The following is a 26,015-nucleotide window of genomic DNA, read 5'->3' on the forward strand; positions in this document are numbered from 1 at the left end:
CTAAGGTTTTTGACTGCTTTCAATTTTTTTTTGCGCAGTACCGAGCAGACTTGAACTAGTTCAACCGGTTCAACTGCTGATTCGCAATTTTTTTTATTTTTCATAGAAAATACATTTTCTGACTCAGAAAAATCTGTTGAGTCCAAAAATCATATTTAAATTCTCAAATTCTCATTCTAAATTTTTAAAACTTAATTTAAACATTATTAATTAACTAATTAGGCGGTTAATTAACCGCGATTCTTACAGCAAACATATACAAATCCAGAAACAAGCTAAGGAAGCCGAAAAAAAGTTGTATTCACTTTTTCCTAATTAAGTTTGATCAGATACAATGTTTAAGAAAATTTTGTGTCTTTAATTTGTCCTTTTTTGTATTTATGTGCATTATTATTCTATGACGTATGAATGTCGAGACTTAATTAAAACACATAATTATAATATACTTACGGAATGATGACGAAGTGAAGATCATGTAAATATAGTAATCTGTCACTAAATCTTAGCTCCTTATAATTTTTCTTCTTTCTCTTTCTTCTGCTTAAGTAAGAGTTATATATCATGAAGTGATTATTGAATTTAAAAAATTTAAGAATATTTTGATAGGTCAAAAATTAATTTATTATGGATCTGAATTTCATTTAAAAATTTGTTGCAAACAAACGAGTTGACTACTCAACTAACTCAAATTAATTTAAAAAAAACTTAAGAATACTTAATACACTCTGTATATAAACAAAGAAATTTGTTAAGGAATACATTGTTGAGTAGATAAATACATATCTGTTTAAATTTATTTTATACTTGAAACATAATCTAACCATGCACAAATCTTGTCTTTTCATGTATTTTTATTTAGAAGAATTGAATAAAGTCCAACTAAATAAAAAACCAACTATTTATAATAAGTTGATTTTAACCAATTTATTTTAAAATTAAATTTTACCCAACTATTTTTTTTCACGTTCTCTCTTTTCCTCTTTTTTTTCTCTTTATCTCATTAGACGTTATGGAAGGGTAATATACATGCATATTCTTCACAAATTTAGTAAAAGTTTTCGTTCTTCAACCAAAACAATCCCATTATGCAAAAACATAATCAGAGCAAATCATTGCTTATTCTAAGAAAAACATGTTAGGTAACTAAAAAAATTATTTTTAATTTTGTCAATATTTGATCAATAAAATATTTTTATAAATCTTAAATTCTAAATTCTAATAACATAAAAATAAAGTATTAACACGGTCTTGGCCAATGTTAATAAAAAGTATTCTCCTCATCATTTCTCTTCTAAAAAATCTAGAAGCTCCGCTAATTCATCAGTATCAATCTCAAAATCCAATAACTGATGATCAGATTGTAATTCAATTTCACTGGTTGGTTCATTCACAAACCTTTTCAATCTCTCACTTACTTTAGTTGCACCCAACTGAAGCAAAAATTGTGAAATCTGCACAAAAGTCCACAAATAATTAATCAATTAAGTAGTTTATAAAGAGAAACTAAAAAGCATTAAAAGAATTTCTCTAGTTATTTAATAAGGACCATGTGTATTGCTACGTAACATAACATCAAGAACATCAAGCTAATAGAGAGTTTAAATTATTTGGCAAAAATAAAAATGATTTCAGGTTTGGTCCTATCTTGGAAAACAAATTAGTGGTATTATATTTTAAGAATTTTTATATATTATGCGAATTAATTAATTAATTAAAGGTTATTAAAAAGAATGTTTGGTCCGGGATAAATAAAATAAAATTTTAATACATTTCTTGTTGTAAAATTCTTAACCAGCAATATCTACCCCTTAATTAATAAGATTTAATTTCGGATTTATTAGAAGCACTTATGTTAAAATCTAATTAATTTAAAATAGTCAAAATATACAAATAAACCCAAAATAATTCTACAGTTTGTATAAATGTATGTAAGTATACCTCTGCATGAACAACATGGTGCATGGAATTTTCGACGAGTGAGGATTTGACACTCTTGACATCAATGTTCTCTTCATTCAGAATACGAATGATTTCAGAGAATATGAACTGGGAATCTAATCCACATGTCATTACAATTTGAAGATATGAACCCATTTCATGAACCATTAGCTGTGGCGGTTTCGAGAGATCACGAAGGCCGCCAGCGCCACGTGTCCTGTTTCTTCCCATTCCTAACAAGCTCTCTCTCTCTTCTCCTTAGCCATCTTCACCTTCTCCTCTAAATTTTTTATATAGTTTATGGCCTTATCCACTTGATCGATCAGCCAATGGCAGCGCTTCCTTTTACATTTATTTTATAATAATGATTATTATAAATAAAAATAAAGTCTAAAAATTAATATTTTTATTAAAATTTGATGTGTATTTAATCAGTAAAAAAAATTAATAATTTTATATTATTAAATATAATTTTACATTATTAAAAATATTAATAATAATTAATTAATATATATTATAAATCATAAAATTTGTTGATTTCTTAACACTTCTTTAAATAAAATTAGTAGCTAGAGAGAAGAGAAAGAGACAGAGAATATACCTTGAGACTAATGGAGTTGTGGTCCATAGAGAGAAGAGAGTTGAGTTTGGAGTAGAGCATCCTCATGTGGTTCCTTCTCTTTTTCTCAATGAGCCTTCTCTCAATCTTCTTGTCGTTGGTTGAAGATGGAGAAGCTTCACTTCTACTTCCCAATTGATCCATGTTTATTTCTCCAGGGTTACCCAATTATAATCTAGAAGACTAGAAGGTAGCTTTTGCACTTTGCAAGAACTGAATTACTAGACATATATATGTGCACGTGTATATATATATATCTATATATATATATATATATATATATATATATATATATATATATATATATATATATATATATATATATATATGAATGCGATTGTTATGAACAGTAGTATAGGCAGTGGACAAAATTGTTAGCTCTTTGGTCAACAATAAAGGTAAAACTTTCTAATGTATTAAAAACTACCTGAAAATATTTTCATCTAAATATCATAATTTAAAATTCTTAAAAAAATTAACGTGATTGTGTAATTAACATTTTAATTATTATTTTCACATATGGATTAACATTATTATAAAATTAGATAAAAATTTATATGTAATTATTTTTATATAAAATTAATAATTAAAAATTATTAAATAATAATTTAATTAAATATGTTAAATTCATAATTTTAAAAACCGAATCGAACTGGACGGTTTAATTGGATTAACTGAAAACTAGCTGTAAACTCCGATTAAATTAATAAGTAATTAGTTAATAAATTAGTTTTTAATAAGAAATATTAGAAACGTGAATATTATATTAAATTAGGATAGAGATCATCGAAACAAAAATTTTGACACTAATTTCGAAAAAACGGTCCAAGATTGGACCGAACGGGCCAAACCAGTTGAACCGAATCCGAACCGGGCCGTCGGTCCAACCGGACCAACTCATTAAATGAAGCCGAACTCCTTTCTCTCCTTCATTTGGATGCAGCAGCGTGAAACGCTTCCAGGGAGGGGAGAAAGCTTCCGTAACCTTACGGTAAATTTTCGATCCCCGTAACTTCTCCGTCCGAGCTCCGATCGCCGCATCGTTTGCGGCCACGCGTCCATCGCGTCGAACTCTATATTTCTACCGGAACAATTTTACTGGTAACTTATTTAATCACTCTCGGCCCTCTTTTCCCTCAATTTTCAAATTTTCAATGGGAAGGTTGAATTTCTTTGATTTCTGATGTTTTAGGATCCAATTAGCTTGAGAAAAACGTTCCTCTTGCTTATGTGAAGCTTGGGTAAGGTGAGGATATGATAATTTTATTTTAATTTCATTAAATTTGAGCTTTGAGTATTAAATTGGGTATATATGTGTTATAAATGTGTATTATGTTGTGAATAAATAATTAGAACTTGAAATTGTGAATATTGGAACTTGGAGGAAGCTAATTAGTTGAATTTTGAAGGGGCTACCTTGGTTTTGAATAAATTACTTTGGTCATTACGTGGAAATCGGCCAAGGTATGATTTAGGTTTCTTGCATTTAATATATAATATTCTGTGAAAACTTAGGCTAGATGACCATAGGATAAGTTGGAATGCAGGTGTATGTTAATGTTTAGTAATTTGTTGTCAAATATATTTGGTTGGTGCTTGTGGATTAACTGGTGATTTGGTAAATTATTGATATGAGGTATTTTGTGTTAAAAGTCTAGGATTTGTGAACTATGATTCTTAGTTAAATTTTGGTTGTTGGATTTGAATATTGTACGAGTATAATTGTTGATCTGAGATAGATTTATTATGGTGATTATTATGATGATGAAGAAGGGTATGTTGAATTGAAAAGAATGCAGGGTTGAACCCGAAAAGGGTGGCAAAGTCCGAGTTTTAGAGGAGATGCTGCCGAAATTTTATAAAAATTAGAGACTTTGTTAATATGATTATTTAAAAAGATTTAGATTCAAAGGTTATATGGTTTATTTTTGAGTTATTAAGGAAATGAGTATGTTTTAAGTTTGATTCATTTAGAAAAGGATGAATTATGTTTTGAAATGGAACTATTGATGGACGGAATGGGAGGTGTGATAATGAAGGATAAGGATTGAATATGATTGATGTATGATGATGAATGAGATGCAATTGAGGATGATGTGGATGTTGATGAATTATAATTGAATTATTTATATGGCTTATGAAATTGAATAATCTGAGATATGAGATTCTCTGGATAAAGTGTCGTGGCTTGCCACCACGTGTACCAGGTAGAAAACTCGATACTCTGTTGACCCTACGACGTAAGTGTGACCGGGTACAATATAAATTCCCGGGAATGTTACCCCCTATTGAGCAATATTGATTATTTGAGATAAAGCTATGCATAGACTCATGGGGATGCACGTCGGGGGACAGTCTAAGTACAATTCAGACTTGTCGGGTTGGCTGGATAACCGACAGATGAGCCTCATTAGCCGTAGGACAGGCATGCATCATCTGCATATTACTCGAATTACTTGCTTGTGCATTAGTTGGGTGTGCCTAATTGTATTTGCCATGTTAAATGTGTAATTGTTACCTGTTGTATTTGTAAATTTCTTGTGCTTGCTTATATCTGTTTAACTGTCTGTGAAATACTGAAGGAAGTGGAGGTAGGGAGGAACGGCAATATGGGGTTTAGACTTAAGGTTAAGTTAAGTTAATTTTAGATACTCTTAGAAAACCACCTTTTATGGCTTCTGTTTAATACCTTAAGCTCTATAATCTGAGTGTCGGCGTTCTAGGATTGCCTCTGGCATTCCCAGGACCTTATATCTTATGTGTGTGGCACCTTTACCATACTGAGAACCTCCGGTTCTCATTCCATACTATGTTGTTGTTTTTCAAATGCAGGTCGGGAGTCATCTCGTTAGGCATCTGGACTCTTAAAGCAGAGGGGTTACTGGATAGTGTTGTTGTATAGTTTTGTTGTACAGTGATGTATATATATGTACTTAGCTTTCTCTCCGTATAACTTGTCCTTTTTTATCCTCTTAGAGATTTATGGAGAGGCAAGATTGTGTATATGTACTTGGTGGACGAAATTGTGATCACTACAACTTCGCACAACTAACCAGCAAGTGCACTGGGTCGTCCAAGTAATACCTTACGTGAGTAAGGGTCGATCCCACGGAGATTGTCGGCTTGAAGCAAGCTATGGTTATCTTGTAAATCTTAGTCAGGATATCAATAATTATCAGGGTTGATTGTGAAAAGTAAAAGAACATGAAATAAGTACTTGTTTTGCAGTAATGGAGAACAGGTTGAGGTTTTGGAGATGCTCCATCTTCTGAATCTTTGCTTTCCTACTGTCTTCTTCTTCAAGCACGCAAGGCTCCTTCCATGGCAAGCTGTATGCAAGGGTTTCACCGTTGTCAGTGGCTACCTCCCATCCTCTCAGTGGAAATGTTCAACGCACCCTGTCACGACACGGCTATCCATCTGTCGGTTCTCAATCAGGTCGGAATAGAATCCAGTGATTCTTTTGCGTCTGTCACTAACGCCCAGCCCTCAGGAGTTTGAAGCTCGTCACAGTCATTCAATCATTGAATCCTACTCAGAATACCACAGACAAGGTTTAGACCTTCCGGATTCTCTTGAATGTCGCCATCAGTTCTAGCTTATACCACGAAGATTCTGATTAAAGAATCCAAGAGATATCTACTTAATCTAAGGTAGAACGGAGGTGGTTGTCAGGCACACATTCATGGTTGAGAATGATGATGAGTGTCACGGATCATCTCATTCATCCGGTTTAAGAACAAGTAATATCTTAGAATGGAAGCAAGCATGATTGAATGAAAAACAGTAGTAATTGCATTAATCCATCAAGACACAGCAGAGCTCCTCACCCCCAACCATGGGGTTTAGAGACTCATACCATGGGAAGTACACAAAGAAATGTGTAAAGTGTCATGAGGTCCAGATACAATGTCAAAAGATCCTATTAATAGTGAACTAGTAACCTAGGGTATACAGAAATGAGTAAATGACGTAAAAATCCACTTCTGGGTCCACTTAGTGTGTGCTTGGGCTGAGCATTGAAGCTTTCATGTGTAGAGACTTTTTCTGGAGTTAAACGCCAGCTTTCATGCCAGTTTGGGCGTTTAACTCCAATTTTTATGCCAGTTCCAGCGTTAAACGCTGGGAATTCTGAAGCTGATTTGCAACGCCGGTTTGGGCCATCAAATCTCGGGCAAAGTATGGACAATTATACATTGCTGGAAAGCCCAGGATGTCTACTTTTCAACGCCATTGAGAGCACGCCAATTGGGCTTCTGTAGCTCTAGAAATTCCACTTCGAGTGTAGGGAGGTCAGAATCCAACAGCATCTGCAGTCCTTTTCAGCCTCTGAATCAGATTTTTGCTCAGGACCCTCAATTTCAGCCAGAAAATACCTGAAATCACAGAAAAACACACAAACTCATAGTAAAGTCCAGAAAAGTGAATTTTAACTAAAAACTAATAAAAATATACTAAAAACTAACTAGATCATACTAAAAACACACTAAAAACAATGCCAAAAAGCGTATAAATTATCCGCTCATCACAACACCAAACTTAAATTGTTGCTTGTCCCCAAGCAACTGAAAATCAAAGTAGGATAAAAAGAAGAGAATATACTATAGACTCCAAAATATCAAGGAAACTTAGCTCCAATTAGATGAGCGGGACTAGTAGCTTTTTGCTTCCGAACAGTTTTGGCATCTCACTTTCTTCTTTGAAGTTCAGAATGATTGGCATCTATAGGAACTCAGAACTCAGATAGTGTTATTGATTCTCCTAGTTAAGTATAATGATTCTTGAACATATCTAGTGTATGAGTCTTGGCTGTGGCCCAAAGCACTCTGTCTTCCAGTATTACCACCGGATACATACATGCCACAGACATATACTTGGGTGAACCTTTTCAGATTATGACCCAGCTTTGCTAGAGTCCCCAATTAGAGGTGTCCAGGGTTCTTAAGCACACTCTTTTTTTCCTTGGGTCACAACTTTATTTCTTTCTTTTTCTTCTATTTCTTCTCTCTCTCTTTTTTTTTTTGAATCACTGCTTTTTCTTGCTTCAAGAATCAATCTGATGATTTTTCATATCCTCAATAACAGTTCTCTTTTTCTTTCATTCTTTCAAGAGCCAACAATTTTAACATTCTCAAAACAACAAATTCAAAAGACATATGCACTGTTCAAGCATTCATTCGGAAAACAAAAATTATTGTCACCACATCAAACTAATTCAACTAGTTTCAAGGATAATTTCGAAATCCTGTACTTCTTGTTCTTTTGTGATTAAAGCATTTTTTCATTTAAGAGAGGTGATGGATTCATAGGACACTCATAGCTTTAAGACATGAATTTTAAATTTTATTAATTATGAATTAAGAACAAGACTCAAAAATAGATATAAGATGAGACTAAAAATAGAAAACAAAAATTTAAATAGGCTCCTAATGATAGAGGTTTTCACAGAGTTAGGACTCAACAACCTTGATTTTGAGAAGTGGATGCTCTCTCAAATTGAGGGGAGAATTTTTGGCGTTTCAGTTCTTGAAGTTCACGCCCCTGCTTCTCTTGTTCCTTCAGCAATTTGCAGAGCATGCAGTTCTGATTCTGCTGTTCTTCCTTAAGTTGCTCCATAGTTTCTTGCAACTTGGTGATAGATGCTTCTAGGCTGGCCCAGTAGCCAATTTCAGGAAATTCAGGGAGGAACTCATGCGCCCTCCTTTTGATAGAGTTGTCTTGCATTTGTCCTTCCATTGACTTCTTGGTGATTGGATGTTCAATGGGTATGAATTCATCTACTCCCATCTTTACCCCAGCCTCTTTACAGAGCAAGGAGATCAAGCTTGGGTAAGCCAATTTGGCTTCAGTGGAATTCTTATTTGCAATTGTGTAGATCTCACAAGCAATCACATGATGAACCTCCACTTCTTTTCCAAGCATAATGCAATGAATCATCACTGCTCTCTTGATAGTGATCTCAGAACGGTTGCTAGTGGGCAATATGGAACGCCCAATAAAGTCTAGCCAACCTCTTGCAATTGGTTTGAGGTCTCCCCTCTTGAGTTGGTTTGGGACACCCTTTGAATTGGTTATCCACTTAGTTCCAGGGAGGCATATGTCCTCTAGAACTTGATCCAACCCTTTATTTGCTCTCACCATTCTCCTATTAAAGGATTCAGGATCATCTTGCAGTTGAGGCAATTTGAAGATTTCTCTTATTTTGTCCAGATGGAAGTAGATAACTTTCCCTCTGACCATGGTTCTATAAGTATGGTAAGCAGTTCCAGTCATTCTCTGCTTATCTGTCAGCCACAGATTTGACTAGAATTCCTGAACCATATTTCTTCCAACCTTTATCTCAGGATTGGTTAGAACTTCCCATCCTCTGTTTCGAATTTGCTCTTGGATCCCCGGATATTCATCTTCTTTTAGATCAAATTTAACTTCCGGGATCACTGACCTCAGACCCATTATTTTGTGATAATGGTCTTCATGTTCTTTGGTTGAGAACTTCTCTTGATTCCAAAGATTCTTTGGATTATTCTCTTTCTTTCCTCTTAAATTGGTTTGTTTTCCCTTGGGAGCCATGATCTTGATGAATCTTGGCTTAGTGATCACGGAAAAGCACACCAAACTTAGAGGTTTGCCTGTCCTCAAGCAAAAGAAAGGAAAGAAGAGAGAGAGGAGAAGAGCAAATTCGAATGGTGTGGGGGAATGAGGAGGCCGAACGTGTTTTTATAAGGGGGGAGGAGATTTCGAAAAAAATTGAAAGGAGATTTGAGAAGATATGGAGAGAATTTGAGAGAAGGATGAGTTTTTGAACAATATTTGGGATTGATTTGAGAGGGATTTGAAGAATGATTTTGATTTTTGAAGATTTGAAGGTGAATGATGAAAGGTTGAAATGTGTTTATGTAGAAAAGTATGCGTAAGAAAAGGAAAGTTTGAAAAAATTTGATCGGAAAGCAAAATCTTGGTCCCCCACCTTTCTGGCGTTAAACGCCCAGAATGGCACCCATTCTGGCGTTTAACGCCCATTTGCTAGCCAATGTGGGTGTGTGCCCTGGCTGGCGTTAAACGCGAGAATCCCCTTTATCACTGGGCGTTTTGCTAAACGCCCAGGATGTTGCACACCTGGCGTTAAACGCCCAGAATGGTGCCCATTCTGGCGTTTAACGCCCAAAATGGCACCCTTACTGGTGTTAAACGCCCAGAATGGTGCCCATTCTGGCGTTTAACGCCCAAAATGCCCCTTACTGGCGTTTTTTCGCCAGTAAGCTCTTTTTCTCTGCTTTTTTCACTGAATCCTTCTGTAACTCTGTGAATTCCTTAAATTTTGATAATTGCCTCTGTAGAAATAAAACATATAGCCTGCTAATGACTGGATTGCCTCCCAGCAAGCGCTTCTTTATTGTCTTTAGCTGGACCTTTACTGAGGATCATTCCAGCCTCAGTTTTGAGCATTCCTGCTCAAAATTGTTTTCAAGATAATGCTTGATCATCTGTCCATTAACAATGAACTTTTTGTCAGACTCAGTATCCTGGAGCTCAACATATCAATATGGTGATACTCCTGTAATCACATACGGACCCCGCCACCGGGATTTAAGCTTTCCTGGGAACAATTTGAGCCTAGAGTTGAAGAGCAGAACTTTTTGTCCTGGCTCAAAGACTCTGGATGACAATTTCTTGTCATGCCATTTCTTTGCCTTTTCCTTATAAATTTTTGTATTTTCAAAGGCATTGAGTCTGAACTCCTCTAGCTTATTTAGTTGGAGCAATCTTTTTTCACCAGCTAACTGAGCGTCCATGTTTAGGAACCTGGTTGCTAGTAGGCTTTATGTTCCAATTCCACGGGCAGATGACAGGCCTTCCCATACACCAGTTGGTATGGAGAGGTTCCTATAGGAGTCTTGAATGCTGTTCTATATGCCCACAGAGCATCATCCAAGCTTTTTGCCCAATCCTTTCTTCGGGCTATCACAGTCCGTTCTAGGATTCTTTTTAGCTCTCTGTTAGAGATTTCAACTTGCCCATTTGTCTGTGGATGATACGGAGTTGCCACTTTGTGGCTAATTCCATATCTGACCATAGCAGAGTATAGCTGTTTATTGCAGAAATGAGTGCCCCCGTCACTGATTAGTACTCTGGGAACACCAAACCTGCTGAAGATGTGTTTCTGGAGGAATTTCAGCACGGTCTTGGTATCATTAGTGGGTGTAGCAATTGCTTCTACCCACTTAGATACATAATCCACTGCCACCAGAATGTAAGTGTTTGAGTATGATGGTGGGAATGGACCCATGAAGTCAATCCCCCATACATCAAACAATTCAATCTCTAATATCCCTTGTTGAGGCATGGCATATCCGTGAGGCAAGTTACCAGCTCTTTGGCAACTGTCACAGTTACGCACAAACTCTCGGGCATCTCTATAGAGAGTAGGCCAGTAGAAGCCACATTGGAGGACTTTAGTGGCTGTTCGCTCACTTCCAAAATGTCCTCCATACTGTGATCCATGGCAGTGCCATAAGATCCTTTGTGTTTCTTCTCTGGGTACACATCTGCGGATCATTCCGTCTGCACATCTCTTAAAGAGATACAGCTCATCCCATAGGTAGTACTTGGCATCTGAAATTAATTTCTTTCTTTGCACTCTGCTGTACTCCTGGGGTATGAACCTCACAGCTTTATAATTTGCAATATCTGCAAACCATGGAGCTTCCTGAATGGCAAAGAGTTGCTCATCTGGGAAAGTCTCAGAGATCTCAGTAGAAGGGAGGGACGCCCCAGCTACTGGTTCTATTCGGGATAGATGATCAGCTACTTGGTTCTCTGTCCCTTTTCTGTCTCTTATTTCTATATTAAACTCTTGCAGAAGCAACACCCATCTTATAAGCCTGGGTTTTGAATCCTGCTTTGTGAGTAAGTATTTAAGAGCAGCATGGTCAGTGTACACAATCACTTTGGATCCCACTAGATAGGATCTAAACTTGTCAATGGCATAGACCACTGCAAGTAACTCTTTTTCAGTGGTTGTGTAATTCTTCTGTGCATCATTTAGAACACGGCTGGCATAATAAATGACGTGCAGAAGCTTGTTATGCCTCTGTCCCAACACTGCACCAATGGCATGGTCACTGGCATCACACATTAGTTCAAATGGCAATGTCCAGTCTGGTGCAGAGATGACTGGTGCTGTGACCAGCTTGGCTTTCAGGGTCTCAAATGCCTGCAGACACTGTGTATCAAACACAAATGGTGTGTCAGCAGCTAGCAGGTTGCTCAAAGGTTTTGCAATTTTTGAAAAATCCTTTATAAACCTTCTATAGAACCCTGCATGCCCCAGAAAGCTTCTGATTGCCTTAGCATTGGCAGGTGGTGGTAATTTTTCAATTACCTCTACCTTTGCCTTATCCACCTCTATTCCCCTGCTTGAAATTTTGTGTCCAAGGACAATTCCTTCAGTCATCATAAAGTGACATTTCTCCCAGTTTAAAACCAGGTTAGTCTCTTGGCACCTTTTCAGGACAAGTGATAGGTGGTTAAGACAGGAGCTGAATGAGTCTCCATATACTGAGAAGTCATCCATGAAGACTTCAAGAAATTTCTCCACCATATCAGAGAAGATGGATAGCATGCATCTCTGAAAGGTTGCAGGAGCATTACACAGACCAAAAGGCATCCTTCTGTAGGCAAACACGCCAAAAGGGCAAGTAAATGCTGTTTTCTCTTGGTCCTGAAGATCTACTGCAATTTGGTTGTAACCTGAATAGCCATCCAAAAAGCAGTAATAATCATGACCAGCTAGTCTTTCTAGCATTTGGTCTATGAATGGTAAAGGAAAATGATCCTTTCTGGTGGCTGTATTGAGCCTTCTGTAGTCAATACACATACGCCACCCTGTGACTGTTCTTGTAGGAACCAGTTCATTTTTTTCATTATGAACCACTGTCATGCCTCCCTTTTTGGGGACAACTTGAACAGGGCTCACCCAGGGGCTATCAGAAATAGGATAAATAATCCCGGCCTCCAGTAATTTAGTGACCTCTTTCTGCACCACCTCCTTCATGGCTAGATTTAGCCTCCTCTGTAGTTGGACCACTGGTTTGGCATTATCCTCCAACAGGATCTTGTGCATGCATCTAGCTGGGCTAATGCCCTTAAGATCACTTATGGACCACCCAAGAGCTGTCTTGTGTGTCCTTAGCACTTGAATCAGTGCTTCCTCTTCCTGTGGATTTAAAGCAGAGCTTATAATCACTGAAAAAGTGTCACCCTCTCCCAGAAATGCATACTTCAGGGATGGTGGTAGTGGTTTGAGTTCAGATTTGGGAGGCTTATCCTCCTCCTGAGGAATTTTCGAAAATTCCTTTGTTTCCTCTGGTTCTTCTTGATCAGGCTGAGCATCCTTGAAGATGTCCTCAAGCTCTGATTCTAGGCTTTCAGCCATATTGATCTCTTCTACCAGAGAGTCAATAATGTCAGCGCCCATGCAGTCATTTGGTGTGTCTGGATGCTGCATAGCTTTTACAGCATTCAACTTGAACTCATCCTCATTGACTCTCAGGGTTACTTCCCCTTTTTGTACATCAATAAGAGTTCGTCCAGTTGCTAGGAAAGGTCTTCCTAGAATGAGAGTTGCACTATTGTGCTCCTCAATTTCCAGCACCACAAAGTCAGTTGGAAAGGCGAATGGCCCAACCTTGACAATCATGTCCTCTATTATGCCTGATGGATGTTTAATGGAGCCATCAGCAAGTTGGAGGCATATCCGGGTTGGTTTGACTTCTTCAGTCAACCCAAGCTTTCTGATAGTGGATGCAGGTATTAGATTGATACTTGCTCCAAGATCACATAAGGCTGTCTTGGTGCAAGCGCCTTCTAATGTGCATGGTATCATAAAGCTTCCTGGATCTTGAAGCTTTTCTGGTAAGCTTTTCAGGATGACTGCACTGCATTCTTCAGTGAGAAATACTTTTTCAGTTTCTCTCCAATCCTTCTTATGACTTAAGATCTCTTTCATGAACTTAGCATAAGAAGGTATTTGCTCAAGTGCCTCTGCAAACGGAATCTTTATTTCAAGAGTCCTTAGATAGTCTGCAAAGCGGGCAAATTGCTTATCCTGCTCCGCTTGGCGGAGTTTCTGAGGATAAGGCATCTTGGCTCTATACTCTTCAACCTTAATTGCTGCAGGTTTATTCCTTACAGAAGTGGTTGGAGAAGTCTTTTTAGAGGGGTTACTATCAGCACTCTCAGGTGTCTGGTTCCCCTTTTGCGTTTGAACGCCAGGATTGGGTGGAAAATGGGCGTTTAACGCCAACTTTTCCCCCTTTTCTGGCGTTCAAACGCCAGAACTGGGCAGGGAATGGGCGTTTAACGCCAGCTTTCCCTCCTTTTCTGGCGTTTGAACGCCAATAGCATTCCTCTCTGGGCTCTTACTATCCTCAGAGGGATTTTGGATAGTGGTTTGGCTATCCTCTGTCAATTGTTCCTTTACTGACTTTTTGCTACTTTGAGCAGTGTTATTCAGTGTCTTCCCACTCCTCAATTTAACAGCTTGGCATTCTTCTGTTATCTGTTTAGATAGTTGCTGTCTTGTCTGATTCAATTGTGCTTCCATATTCTTGTTAGCAATTTTAGTTTCTTGGAGCATCTCTTTAAATTCTGCTAACTGTTTTGTCATCAGGTGTAATTGCTGATTAAGCTCAACCATCTGTTCTTGAGGATTAGGATCAGTGGCTACTGCCATAACTTCTTCTTTTGTAGAAAATTCATTGCTAGAGTACAAATATTGATTTCTAGCAACAGTATCTATAAGCTCTTGAGCCTCTTCAATCGTCTTCCTCATGTGTATAGATCCACCAGTTGAGTGGTCTAAAGACATCTGAGCTTTTTCTGTAAGCCCATAGTAGAAGATGTCTAATTGTACCCACTCTGAAAACATTTCAGAGGGGCATTTTCTTAGCATACCTCTATACCTCTCCCAGGCATTATAAAGGGATTCATTATCCTCTTGTTTAAAGCCTTGGATGTCCAGCCTTAGCTGGGTCATCCTCTTTGGAGGGTAAAAGTGATTCAGGAATTTGTCTGATAACTGTTTCCATGTCCTTATGCTTGCTGTAGGTTGGTTATTCAACCACCTCTTAGCTTGATCTTTTACAGCAAATGGAAACAGTAATAGTCTGTAGACATCCTGATCTACCTCTTTATCACGTACTGTGTCAGCAATTTGCAAGAACTGTGCCAGAAACTCAGTAGGCTCTTCCTGTGGAAGACCGGAATACTGGCAATTTTGCTGCACTATGATAATGAGTTGAGGATTTAGCTCAAAGCTGCTTGCTTTGATGGGAGGTGTACAGATGCTACTCCCATATGCAGCTGTAATGGGGTTAGCATAAGACCCCAGAGTCCTTCTGGACTGTTCAATTCCACTTAGGTCCATGATGGATAAAGGGAAATGATATGGATTGCAAGTAGATAAAAATATATTTATTTTTTCTTTTGAATTAACCGAAAAATAAAATAAAAACAAAAGGAAAATAAAATAAAAAATTCGAAAATTAAAAGAAAATAAGATCAAAACAAATTGAAAACTGAATCAATTAGTTAATTAAAAAGATTTTGAGATTAGCAATTAGAAAGATATGATTGAAAAATTTTTGTGAAAAAGATTTGGTTTTTGAAATGAGGAAAGAGAAAAACAACAAAATGACACCAAACTTAAAATTTTTAGAAAATCAAACACTAATTTTCGAAAATTTTAAGGGAAAAACACAAAGAGGACACCAAACTTAGAATTTTTAAGGATCAAAAAGGGACTAAAGACATGCAAATTCGAAAATTAAAAGAAAAACAAAAGCATGCAATTGACACCAAACTTAAAATATGAAACTAGACTCAACTAAAAGACTCTAAACCAACAAAAATAAAACGGTCCTAATCTAAGCAACAAGATAAGCCGTCAGTTGTCCAAACTCGAACAATCCCCGGCAACGGCGCCAAAAACTTGGTGGACGAAATTGTGATCACTACAACTTCGCACAACTAACCAGCAAGTGCACTGGGTCGTCCAAGTAATACCTTACGTGAGTAAGGGTCGATCCCACGGAGATTGTCGGCTTGAAGCAAGCTATGGTTATCTTGTAAATCTTAGTCAGGATATCAATAATTATCAGGGTTGATTGTGAAAAGTAAAAAAACATGAAATAAGTACTTGTTTTGCAGTAATGGAGAACAGGTTGAGGTTTTAGAGATGCTCCATCTTCTGAATCTCTGCTTTCCTACTGTCTTCTTCTTCAAGCACGCAAGGCTCCTTGCATGGCAAGCTGTATGCAAGGGTTTCACCGTTGTCAGTGGCTACCTCCCATCCTCTCAGTGGAAATGTTCAACGCACCCTGTCACGACACGGCTATCCATCTGTCGGTTCTCAATCAGGTCGGAATAGAATCCAGTGATTCTTTTGCGTCTGTCACTAACGCCCAGCCCTCAGGAGTTTGAAGCTCGTCACAGTCATTCAATCATTGAATCCTACTCAGAATACCACAGACAAGGTTTAGACCTTCCGGATTCTCTTGAATGCCGCCATCAGTTCTAGCTTATACCACGAAGATTCTGATTAAAGAATCTAAGAGATATCTACTTAATCTAAGGTAGAACGGAGGTGGTTGTCAGGCACATGTTCATGGTTGAGAATGATGATGAGTGTCACGGATCATCTCATTCATCCGGTTTAAGAACAAGTAATATCTTACAATGGAAGCAAGCATGATTGAATGAAAAACAGTAGTAATTGCATTAATCCATCAAGACACAACAGAGCTCCTCACCCCCAACCATGGGGTTTAGAGACTCATACCGTGGGAAGTACACAAAGAAACGTGTAAAGTGTCATGAGGTCCAGATACAATGTCAAAAGATCCTATTAATAGTGAACTAGTAACCTAGGGTATACAGAAATGAGTAAATGACGTAAAAATCCACTTCTGGGTCCACTTAGTGTGTGCTTGGGCTGAGCATTGAAGCTTTCGTGTGTAGAGACTTTTTCTGGAGTTAAACGCCAGCTTTCATGCCAGTTTGGGCGTTTAACTCCAATTTTTATGCCAGTTCCAGCGTTAAACGCTGGGAATTCTGAAGCTGATTTGCAACGCCGGTTTGGGCCATCAAATCTCGGGCAAAGTATGAACTATTATACATTGCTGGAAAGCCCAGGATGTCTACTTTCCAACGCCGTTGAGAGCGCGCCAATTGGGCTTCTGTAGCTCCAGAAAATCCACTTCGAGTGCAGGGAGGTCAGAATCCAACAGCATCTGCAGTCCTTTTCAGCCTCTGAATCAGATTTTTGCTCAGGACCCTCAATTTCAGCCAGAAAATACCTAAAATCATAGAAAAACACACAAACTCATAGTAAAGTCCAGAAAAATGAATTTTAACTAAAAAATAATAAAAATATACTAAAAACTAACTAGATCATACTAAAAACACACTAAAAACAATGCCAAAAAGCGTATAAATTATCCGCTCATCAGTACTCTTGGGTTTTGGATATGTATGTATATATGTGTAAATATTCTCCGGCCAGTCTTGACTTCGCAGGTTGAGTTAGGAGCTTGTTATTTTGTATCTTTGGCACTCTATTCCTACTTTTGTTATCTTATGTTTGACAGTTACGGTTTTCTTAGCACGCAAGTTAACTCGTTCCTTGAGCGTTGCGCTTTTATCTCGCGATTTTTATTTCTCATATTCTTCAAGGCTCCTAGCATATTATAATTCTTCTGCTATTATATGTACTCATTTTCTTTTAGAGGTCGTAATACCACACCACCTTCGTTTTATGACTTAAGCGTAAAGCTTAATGTGGTAGGGTGTTACACCAGCCATTCAGTTCGGTTTACTCTAAGAATCATCTAGTAAAAAATTGGTTTAAGAACCAGTCGAACCGACATTAATCGATGAACCGTCAGAATTGGCTATTTTTTTAGGATTATTGGTACAGTGGTAACCTAATCCAAAATGACGCTGTTCTGAAATTAAAAAAAAAAAACACTGAAGCCCAATACCCAGGCTATCCCACTCGTTTCTCTCTCTCTGAAAGTGCCCACCAATACTCAGGCCACCCACCCCTTTCTCTCTCTGAAAGTGAAAACAGAAAAAACCCAACCCTAAACCCTTCGATACCCAGCGTCTCAGCCACCAGAGCTCAAACTCATCGCTGAACGGGTAGAGGGTGTTGTCGCCACCGAGTGGAACTGACTGTGGTAGCATCAGGAATCATCGCCTGTGGAAGGTGAAAATCTGCTCGTCGCCTGTCATCGTTCTTCTTCCCCTCGCCGTGTCTCTCTCTGTCATCGTCGAGCTCTCTCTCTCTTTGTCGCCATCGATCTTTCTCTCCATGTCGCGTTGTAAAACCCGGTGAACTAATAAATAATTAACTAATAAATTAATTATGAGCCTAGGAGATTAGGAAAATAAAGTTTTATAATTTGAAGAAGTAAAAATATTTAAAATACGAATTTTAACACTAATTTTAAAAATTTTAACCCAAAATTAAACCAACAGTGCGAACCGATTGAACCAGACCCAAATGGACCCAAGCCCACTTAATCCAACCCTATATAAAGCTTGCAGATAGCCACTCCCCCCCTTCCAATTCTACAATTCACGTTCAAGTGAGGGGGTGGAGCATAAAACCTAATCCCAAATCTCTTCCAACTTCAATTTCACGTAACTTTCAATCCGGAGCTCTGATTGATGAGCCGCTTTCGTCCACGTGATCTTCTCATCGAGCTCTTCGATACTATTTGAACAAAGTGGTAAGAAATTTTGAATTTTATGTCCAATTCTCACTTCCCTTCAATTCTGTGATTTTGGTTTTGAATATTGAGAGATTTTGTAATTTTGATAATTTAGGGGTGCTCTAATACGAGCTAGAATTGGGTTTTATCCATGTAATCAGTGGATAAAGTAAGAAACCACTAATCCCTTGTAATTTATTGAATTAGTAAATCATAGTATCGATTATGATTAAATTGAATGATATTAGATTGAGTTCCTGTTAATTGGAGTCAAGTTGGTGCATTTAGGTGCTTGAATTTGAGTCTTGGAAGCTGGAAACTCATTGTTAAGGATTTGGAGGCTTAGAAACTCGAGAAGAGGAGAGAGGAGGGAGGTGTTTCGGGCTTGGAAAGAAATCGGCTAAGGTATGATTTTGGTTTCTCATAGTTAATATATATTATTACGTGAAAACTTAGGCTAATTGTCCATAAAATAGGCCGAACTATTGGGAATTGTGCATTAATATTGTTGTTGAGAATTAAATTGTATGTTGATTGAGTGTGAAATGAATTTATATGATGAAACTTTGATATGATGCTATGGAATGATGATAATGGTTGATTTTAATAATGATTGGTGAGAGGTATTGTTTGATTTTGAATGGTGGATTTTAGAGTGAAAAGTGTTGAATAAAATGAAGATAATGAGAAATAATGAGAATTGATTTTTATTGGGTATGATGAAAAGGATTATGATGTTGAGAGATGAGGATAATGATTATGATTGAAAATTATGCCGGGTACTATGTCCCAAGAGTGTGGTGGACATCCCAATAGTGTGGGAGCACTTTACCCTGTGAAGTGTGTCGGATACTATATCCCAAGAGTGTGAGAACACTTTATCCCGAAAAATACAACGGGCACTATATCCCATGAGTGTGGCAGGCACTATATTCCAAGAGTGTGGCAGGCATTATATTCCAAGAGTGTGAGTGCATGTTTAAGAGACGATATCCGGGTTAGCTAACGGGTCTGTCGGGTTCTAGCAAAATAACCGACACGTGAGCTCATGGCCAGTAACACAGGCATGCATCACGTGCATTTATATAAATTGTTTGAGTATGCATTTTTTTTACTTGTCTAATTGCTTATCTGTGATTAACTGCTATCTTATCTATTTGCTGTAATTGCTATCTATACCTGTACTTTCTTTATCTGTTTTGTGTGTGTATGTATCTAAGAAACCCCTCATATAGTGGAGGCGTGATGAGGGTTGTTCCACCCGGTGATTAGGAGGTTTGAAAGAGCAGAAGGTGAAGAGTTAGATTAGGATTAGAATCCCTTAGATAGATTACCGAGATTTCTAGTTTAGAATAAATTTTAAGATTGATCTGAGTATCGGAGTTCTAAGAATGCCTCTGGCTTTTCCAAGACTATAAATAATATCTATGTGGACACCTTCACCATACTGAAAATTTCCAATTCTCAATCCATACATATATTATTGTTTTCAGATATAGGACATATGACACCACGTTGAGCTTGTTGGAGACTCTTTGGACGCAATTTGGGACGTGAAAATTTACCTTTGGAATATTTTGTATTTAGAGTTTTGTATATGTATATAAATAGTATTCTCCATCTTGTACATAACTTACATTTTGTCCCTCTTAAAGGTTGATTTCGAAGAAACAAGTTTTGTGTTTTGTCTTTTGGATATAGTCGGATTTTATATATATGTATATCTATACTTTGGCAGGTCTTTGTTTCGTAGATCGAGTCTAGAGATTGATTATACTTATTCGTTGGAATATATATATATATATATATATATATATATATATATATATGTTGGTTTTTTATATAAGATTTCAGTCTTATTATTTTTCATGAATGATGAATGTTTGGTTTTTGTTTTGATTGTATCTATTTTTTTTTTCAAGACTCCTAACTATATTATTCTTGTTATATATGTATGTATTTTGCTTTTAGAGATCGTAGCGCCTTACCACCTTTGATTTACGTCCTAAGCGTAAAGCTCTATATGGTAGGGTGTTAGCTCTCTCTCTCTCTCTCTCTCTCTCTCTCTCTCTCTCTCTCTCTCTCTCTCTCTCTCTCTCTCTCTCTCTCTCTCTCTCTCTCAATGATCCTTCCTCTGATAAACACTGTTGTTTGAATTATTTTTGCTTGTTTCCGTACTTTTGTTAATAATGTTGATTGAGAGGCTGATTTTACTATTTTAGTGATCTTGATTTGCTGAGTTAATAGTATTGAATTACTAATTTTGATAATTTTTTATTATCTTAAGTCGTTGATTTTTTGAAATAATATTGTTGCTGATTTGTTGGAATAATATTGTTGCTGATTTTTTTATTTTCTGATGTGAGTATGTCTGATATTGTAGGTGAGCGGCAAGTTCATGTGAAAGTTTAGGCTCCTCGAGAACGTCAAGATGGATCAGGTGAAGCCATTAATAAAGAATGATGTTCTTACTGTCATTGTTCCTAAGGAAGAAGTTAAGAAACCTGATGTTAAATCCATTCAAATTACTGGTTAAACAAAATACTTTTTTCTTAATTTCCTTTCTGGTTTTCAAGCATATGTTTGTGTTTTGGTGTGAATTGTGATTGCATAATATCTATGATGATCATGTCTCTGAGCAATATAAATCATGTAGTAGTAGTAAATAAAAAAGCAAGATTATTGTGATATGAGATATAATCAAGTATGTAGTGTACGAATGGGACTTTTTTTTTTTATTTTGTGGTACTTTTGTGCTTTGGAAACTATGAAAATCTTGAAACTAATACTTAATGATGATTATGATTTTTTATAATTAGAGTTTTGTTTAGTTAAAAATTTTTGGTCAATGTTTTTTATTAGTCGAACATTATATGTTTGTGTTTTGATCTATTTAATTATAAATTTTGATGTTTAAAATTATTTATAAAATTTTATTGATAAATTATGAACAATTTATTATATGAAATTGTGAAATTTTAAATTTTATTAAGTTAAAAATTATTAATTTAAATATTTTTTTGGTGTCTAAACATGGAAAGAAACAAAGCAAACACTATCCTATATCCGAGCGGATAATTTGTTGGAGATCAACACAACGCTCAAACCAAATAAAATGATTAGAATTACTCTTGGCACCATATTTAGCCATCCAATCCGCAGCTCTATTTGCTTCTCGAGACAGCCATTCAACGTGAACAAGCCAAGGACGAGATAAAAGCTCCTGAATCTTGTGAACCAAATCTGTTACTTCAGATGAATACCCACTTTTAAGCTCATGCATGATGGGCAGAATGTCAAGGCAATCCGTTTCACATATAATATCCCTCAAACCGCAATCCTAAGCTAAAACCAGCCCCCTCCAAGCAACAAATAATTCACATCTGATGATAGACCAAGGGAGAATGCTTCCAGAGCAGCCCGAGATCCAATCTCCCTTAGAATCTCTAATAATACACTCAAATCCCGCTAAATTTGAATCCATATACAAGCTTGCATCACAATTAACTTTAAAACTATTGCCTACCGGTGGTTCCCAATACAGGCAATTTCAGAGAGACCTAAAGGCATTGTTTCAATTTCTTTAAACATGTAAGTCCTTGGCGGTAATTCTGGCCAAGGCAACAACCTTGTGGTCTGTCCAAGGGTTGTCAGTATTGAATATGTCATTGCACCTATGTCTCCATACCTACCAAAGTCCTGCACCAAAGGACACCTCATTGTTAGCCAAGCCCTTCCAAAATCACTCTTCAAGAGCAGTACTAGCCGTCGAGTCCAGGATACTAGGATCCAACATATGCCAAATTATCTTTGATCGTTCACAGTCTCTAAGGCAATGCTCCATAGTCTCCTGCGCCTTGTTACATCTCTTACACATATCTGAAGAAGCTAAATGCCACTTGAATCGAAAGGTCTCAGTTGGTAGAGCATCATGTAAGTCAAGTCACATAGTAAATTTGAATTTCTCCGAAATGTTTGTATTCCACAATCAGTTCCAATTACTATTGGCATTCCAATTTAATATTTTCTTTAATAACAATTTATAACCCTCCCTTGCACTATACTTTTTGGTTGCTGCATGCCACCACTCCCACTGTGGCTCCAACTCAGTCGAACTAGGATATCTCAGACCACAAATAAACTGCTTAATCTCATGCGGAATAGGAGTGGTAAAATTATCAACCTCCCAAGACACCCCTTTCCACAAGTCAGCCACTATGAAATCTGATTCAGAAATATGTTCATAAGGAACAAAGTTGCAAAGCTTACCAAAAGGAGTCTACTCATCATACCAAACTGATTTGTGGACATCTCCAATATTCCAATGAAGCCCTTCCTTGAGATGCTCATAGGCACTAACAATGTTCTTCCAGGTAGCCGATGAAGAATTTCTACTGTTTTCGTTAATACCAGATTGATTCCTGAGATATTTATGCTTCAGAACCTGCACCCACAACTTCTCACTGTTATTTAGACAATCCCATACCAAATTTCCCAGAAGCGCCATGTTAGCACAGGAAGTATCCCTAATACCCAATCCTCCTGCTCTTTTAGGAGTTATGGCGACCTCCCACCTGACCAGAGGCAGCCCTTTGCCAGTCGCTTGGCCTTTCCACAAGAACTGTCTCATCAAGGAATCAATTTTATTACATGCATACTTCAGGAGAAGAGAAATTTGCATTTCATAAACCGGGATAGAGGCCATAACCGATTTAACAAGACAAAGCCTTCCTGCCTTATTCAGCAACATCCTTTCCAATTGGAGAGCTTCCGCGAAATTTTTTCAATAACCTCTTGAGCCGTCTTTCTGGAAGCTCTGTCATGACCGATGTTAATTCCCGGGTATTTACCCAAATCATTGCAGAACTGGATGTTAGAGACCCCTGAGAGAACCTCTTTTCTCCTCTTCGACACCCTCTTGGAACACTGAGCCTTTGACTTATGAAGATTTACCTTCAAACCTGACGCTCTAGAAAACAAGTCCAGGCAATGCAGAACCTCTATTACTTAAGCTTTTGATGCCTTACAGAAAAGCGAAAGATCATCTGCAAATATCAAATGAGAGAGTCGTGGTCCATTTCTAGAAACCGCTACTGGGTTCCACAAACCTTGGAAAACTCTATGAGAGATAAAGCAGGCAAATATTTCCATACAGAGTACAAATAGATAAGGAGACATGGGGTCTCCTTGCCTCAAACCTCTCTTTGGATTAAAATTTTGGAGCCTGTTCCCATTCCAAAAAACTGCCAACGAAGAGGAAGTCACACAATTCAATATAAGATTAATGGTAGCCTTTGGAAACCCAAACTGGACCAAAGTAGCTTCCAAAAAATGCCAGTCTACCCTGTCGTAAGCTTTTTCAAATCAATCTTGAACGCCATGGTCCCTTTTCGAGACTTGGTGTTCCTCATGAAGTGCATAATCTCCTGAGCAATGATAATATTCTCTGTGGTTCCTCTTCCTGGAATGAACCCTCCTTGTAAAGGACCAATGATCTCCGATAGAAAAGGTCTGAACCTGTTAACTAGAACCTTTGTGATAATTTTATAAATTACATTACATAAGCTAATAGACCGAAACTCCCGTAAGGAAGAGGAAACTTCCACTTTAGGAATTAGAACAACGAGAGTATCGAAAATAACCGCATTCATTGGCTCACCCTCAAAGGCTCGCTTGACCAGTCCACACACATCGTTGTTAAGAGAGCCTCATAACTATTTGTAGAAAATTGCTTGAAATCCATCTGGACCTTGGGCTTTAAACGAACTCATGGTCATCACAGCTCTTTTAACCTCTTCAGATGTCACTGGTTCCACTAACTTTTGACAAGTCTCAATACTAAGAGACGGACAAGGAAAAGGCCCCATGGAGTCCAGGTCAATATCCTCCCTTGTAGAAAAAAGTTTTTGAAAGAAAGAATTTGCCGCCATTTCTAGAGTCGTAGTCTCCGTGGCCCAAGACCCATCCTCTAAAAACAACCCATGAATTTTGTTCCTCTTTCTCCTGATAACTGTCTGCAGATGAAAAAATTTTGTATTTCTATCTCCACATCTAACCCATTGTTCTCTAGATTTTTGATACCACAACAGCTCTTCTTGAAGAAGGATAGCATTCAGTTCCTGATGCAAAACTTGCTCTTTGATCCTAAGCTGATGATCCTCCCGAATCTCTAGAGTAATCTGAACGTCATTCAAAAACCTCTTCAATTCCCTTTTCTTAACAAAAATATTGCTAAAAACCTTTTTATTGAAGCTAGTTATATCTTTTTGAACCTCCAACAAACATTTGACTACATCCGGAGCTCCTCTATTCTAAGCTGTATGAACAACATTCCTAAAAAGAGGATGAGTCATCCATGCAGCCTGGAATCTGAACGGACGATGGCCCTTAGTAGCCCTCTCTACCATCTTTCACCTAGTGAACAACGGGCAATGATCAGAGTGAAGGCGCGCCAGCACCTCAGTATAAGCCTCTGAAAACATTAGTCGCCAGTCCTGGTTGATGACTGCTCTATCAAGCTTCTTAGCCACCTGCACCTCGCCTTTCACCTTCCTGTACGAAGTGAATCTTCTCCCAATAACCCCATATCAAACAGCCCACAATCCTCCAATGTTTTTGCAATTTGTTCTGCTCTGGCAAGTCTAAACTGCCCCCTCTAACTTCACTCTGCAACAGAACATCATTAAAGTCCCCTAACACAATCCAAAGTCCGTGGATCATATTAGCAATCCTTGTCAAGTCACCCCACAGTTCTTTATGCCGATGTATATGCAGATTAGCATACACCGCACTGCAGTAATTAGATGTATTGTCCATAGTAATTTCAAAATTGATACATTGATCAACAACATCCAATACTCTCACAGAAATATTTGAATTAGAACATAGAACCCAGATACCCCCCACTATGACCATTAGCCTCAACAATACCAACACCATGGTAACCTAGATTATTCCAAAAAGATTTCATCCTCTCGAAAGCAATATGTGTTTCAAACAGAATGAAAAAAAGTAGAGTGAAATTTATTCACTAACTCCTTACTATGAACCCGAGCCAATTTATTAGAGGCCCCTCTAATATTCCAAAATAGAAAGCTTAAATCTAAATAATCCATAAAACAATTGTATTGTAAAAAGGACCAACCTCATCCGAAGTCCCTAACGAGATGATGAAGATCCACCATCATATTCCCCTAAGACTTGCTTGTCCTTATCCGGTTGTTGCCTGGTTTGTCTGTGTCCCTCCACTGACAACCCTTTCAATTTGCTGATTTGCTACTTGCTGGTGTTGCCAAGGTAGTCCGGAGTCAACAGCGAATTCTGCAAAGAAGAAGGGCGCATTTAAATATTTAAAATTTAAACTGGTTGAGTCCCAATTAAATTTTGATCGAACTATTAAATTAATAAACTAATTATTTTATCAGTTTAATGATCGATCCGGTTCTCGCAACCTTGGTTAAATTATTTGTCGATTCTTAACTTTTAATAAAGATAAATACTATGGTGCCTAAAAAGTGGTGCTTATTTACCAAAAAAAGTTAAAAGTTAATATTTAATTTAAAAGATATAAAAATTAAAACTTATCACAAAAAATAAGTTAGGCAAAAATTAAACAACAAGTGATAAACACCATAGAATTGATCTTCAATCAAATTATACAAGTTCAAAGATTTTCCATGTAG

General features: G+C 37.4%; 1 protein-coding gene and 1 long non-coding RNA gene across 3 annotated transcripts; one reads left to right on the top strand and one right to left on the bottom strand.

Moving 5' to 3' along the window:
- Positions 1–1,189: 1,189 nt before the first annotated feature.
- On the bottom strand, positions 1,190–2,280 carry LOC112774490 (transcription factor bHLH162-like). Its single transcript, XM_029297387.2, has 2 exons — positions 1,939–2,280; positions 1,190–1,451 (listed from the first exon to the last, which is right to left on the bottom strand). Exons 1-2 carry the CDS (start codon positions 2,167–2,169, stop codon positions 1,281–1,283), a joined length of 402 nt encoding a protein of 133 aa, XP_029153220.1. The 5' UTR covers positions 2,170–2,280; the 3' UTR covers positions 1,190–1,280.
- A 1,207-nt stretch (positions 2,281–3,487) lies between these two features.
- LOC140182550 (uncharacterized) lies at positions 3,488–21,029 on the top strand. 2 transcript variants are annotated; one of them, XR_011878346.1, is made up of 4 exons: positions 3,488–3,658; positions 3,750–3,803; positions 3,967–4,021; positions 20,717–21,029. It is a non-coding gene; the product is annotated as an uncharacterized lncRNA (long non-coding RNA). The 2 variants fall into 2 exon arrangements; XR_011878347.1 differs by lacking the exon at positions 3,967–4,021.
- The last annotated feature ends 4,986 nt before the right edge of the window (positions 21,030–26,015 follow it).

Source organism: Arachis hypogaea, chromosome 3, assembly GCF_003086295.3.
Source record: "Arachis hypogaea cultivar Tifrunner chromosome 3, arahy.Tifrunner.gnm2.J5K5, whole genome shotgun sequence".
NCBI lineage: Eukaryota > Viridiplantae > Streptophyta > Magnoliopsida > Fabales > Fabaceae > Arachis > Arachis hypogaea.